The 2110-nt window shown below is 44.2% G+C and overlaps 1 protein-coding gene across 1 annotated transcript; it reads left to right on the top strand.

The window, feature by feature from the left end:
- Positions 1-428: 428 nt before the first annotated feature.
- LOC124271132 lies at positions 429-1625 on the top strand. Its single transcript, XM_046706200.1, has 3 exons — positions 429-503; positions 799-853; positions 979-1625. Exons 1-3 carry the CDS (start codon positions 429-431, stop codon positions 1623-1625), a joined length of 777 nt encoding a protein of 258 aa, XP_046562156.1.
- The last annotated feature ends 485 nt before the right edge of the window (positions 1626-2110 follow it).

The following is a 2110-nucleotide window of genomic DNA, read 5'->3' as shown; positions in this document are numbered from 1 at the left end:
AAACAACACCCATTACACGATTAATATATTGACCAAATTGTTCATTGGGCTTAGTCTCTATTCGCCCACATCCCTAATTGCCCACATCCAAATTGGCCCACAAAAACATCAGAGGTTTATTAGGGTCAGACAATGCACCCCTACTCTCATAATGGGGTGTCCTGACAAGGGGGGGATTAGTCTAAAATCACATACATCTCTGAGTTACTTTGACAAAGTGCTCTTGTTTCAGTGTTGTGGTAGTTATACAGGATGGAGAAGGAAACTTAGAGAAGATTTAAAGTATATTTCAATTTTGTCTAAATAAAGTAGAGAGTATTGATCAATTAATGTATCTACTAATCGGAAATAACTTCTCTCTCCTTTCAATTTAGTAACTCACTGCAACCCTATAAGTATGGTAGTTTTGCAAAGTATGGGCAGTTGCAATGGCTAACCTACAGAAAGCAGAGTTCACGTTGTCGCAGAGAGGAGGAAAACAGGTTTCTACACGGAGGTCACAAGTATCGACTGCACGTTGACAGACAGGTAGCCACTCACTGGAAGTGTATCATCGACAAGTGCAAGGGTAGATGCAGCACCATTGGGATCACATCACTTCAGTATCAGAACACAACCATCCTCCACTAGTGAATGAAGAAGAGAGTCGACTTCTCACCAGACTTAGACAACGCGTTCAAGAAGAGATCAAGCCTGTCCAGCAAATCTACAATGAAGAGACCCAGAACCTAGACGAGAAGAAGCTGCTGCTACTGTTGCTTCCTTCTACAAAGTATCAAGTCTGGACTCTACCGTCAGCGTGCCAAAGGTTCTTCCACCAGTCCACGTACCCGTGCTGATGTAGACCTCACAGGTACCTTTTTAAGTATTAACTTATCTACTGATATTTGCATAATGCTCAATTGATTTCTTGACAGTGTACTTCATTCATTCATTCATTCATCAAAACAACGTCTAACACACTTGCTTGTTTTTAAGGTTCCTGGACTGAGACAACAGACGGACAACAGTTCCTGGTTGTAGACAGCGAAGATGAAGACAGGATCCTGATCTTCAGTACCGCAGAGATGCTGGACATCCTCGCCAATGCAGAAACCATCTACATGGACGGAACATTTTTTGTGTGTCCCAGCCTGTGGCAACAAGTCTACATTGTGCACTGCCTTGTGGATGGACAGATGTTCCCAGTCGCCTTCTCCCTGCTGCCAAGCAAGTCTCGTGATACATACATTAGATTGTTTAACTACTTGAAGGACTCTGTGCTTGCTATTGTCGGCGTTGAACTTTCTCCCTCCGTTGTACAGACTGACTACGAAGCTGCTGCTATTGGAGCCACTGAGAGAGTCTTCCCCGAGTCTTCTTCTGCAGCACTCCCCCTCCTCCCAGTGGATCAGATCCAAGATGCCTGGATGGAAGTATTGAACCAGTCTCCCGACGTTGACGGAATCGGCCAGTTCAACGACTACATCACATCTACATGGGTTGACTACGACGCAAGATTCCCACCTCGCATTTGGAATCAACATGGAAACACTGGGCCAAGAACAAACAATCACTTGGAGGGATTCCACCTGGATTTAAGAAGCTGGTTCAGAAGCACCACCCGAACATTTACGAGTTTGTGATCACAATGAAGAAGCTCGAGACAACAAACAGAGTGGCCAGAAGACAGATTGAGCATGGAGCAGCTGTCCGCCCAAGATCCAGACTCTACAAGAACCTGGACAGCCGCCTGCACAGACTGCAGCAGCAACTGGAAACTGGCAGAAGATCACCGCTACAGTTTCTGGACGCGGCTGGACACCTGATCAAGTTGAACTGAACATTATGAAACTTTGTTACAGAAATAAAAACAAAATGTAAATTACTTTTGTCTTCATTTGCCCACATCTCAATTCGCCCACATCTTCAAAATAGGAGAGTCCATTCTTCAGTCATAGGTATGACACAAGTTGATCATTATGTAATCCCTAACCAATATGTTGTTTTAAAACTGTGGGCGAGATGGGATGTGGGCGAATAGAGAACATGCCCATAATGCCGTTCATTGTACTTGCTTTCGTCAGCATAACGATTATTGCTGTATGCCCATTATGTTCGTTATGATTCA

The sequence above is a fragment of the Haliotis rubra genome, unplaced genomic scaffold, assembly GCF_003918875.1.
Source record: "Haliotis rubra isolate DU_JTF1 unplaced genomic scaffold, ASM391887v1 Scf1578, whole genome shotgun sequence".
Classification (NCBI taxonomy): domain Eukaryota; kingdom Metazoa; phylum Mollusca; class Gastropoda; order Lepetellida; family Haliotidae; genus Haliotis; species Haliotis rubra.
Note: the sequence above shows the minus strand (reverse complement) of the source record. Positions and strands in the feature narration are given on the sequence as shown.

Bases quoted from the DNA above. Each gene is read 5' to 3' on its own strand.
- LOC124271132 (XM_046706200.1), top strand. From the start codon at position 429: ATGGCTAACCTACAGAAAGCAGAGTTCACGTTGTCGCAGAGAGGAGGA. The intron at 504-798 runs GTATCGACTGCA...CTCTACCGTCAG, and splicing joins TTTCTACACGGAGGTCACAA to CGTGCCAAAGGTTCTTCCAC. The intron at 854-978 runs GTACCTTTTTAA...CTTGTTTTTAAG, and splicing joins TGCTGATGTAGACCTCACAG to GTTCCTGGACTGAGACAACA.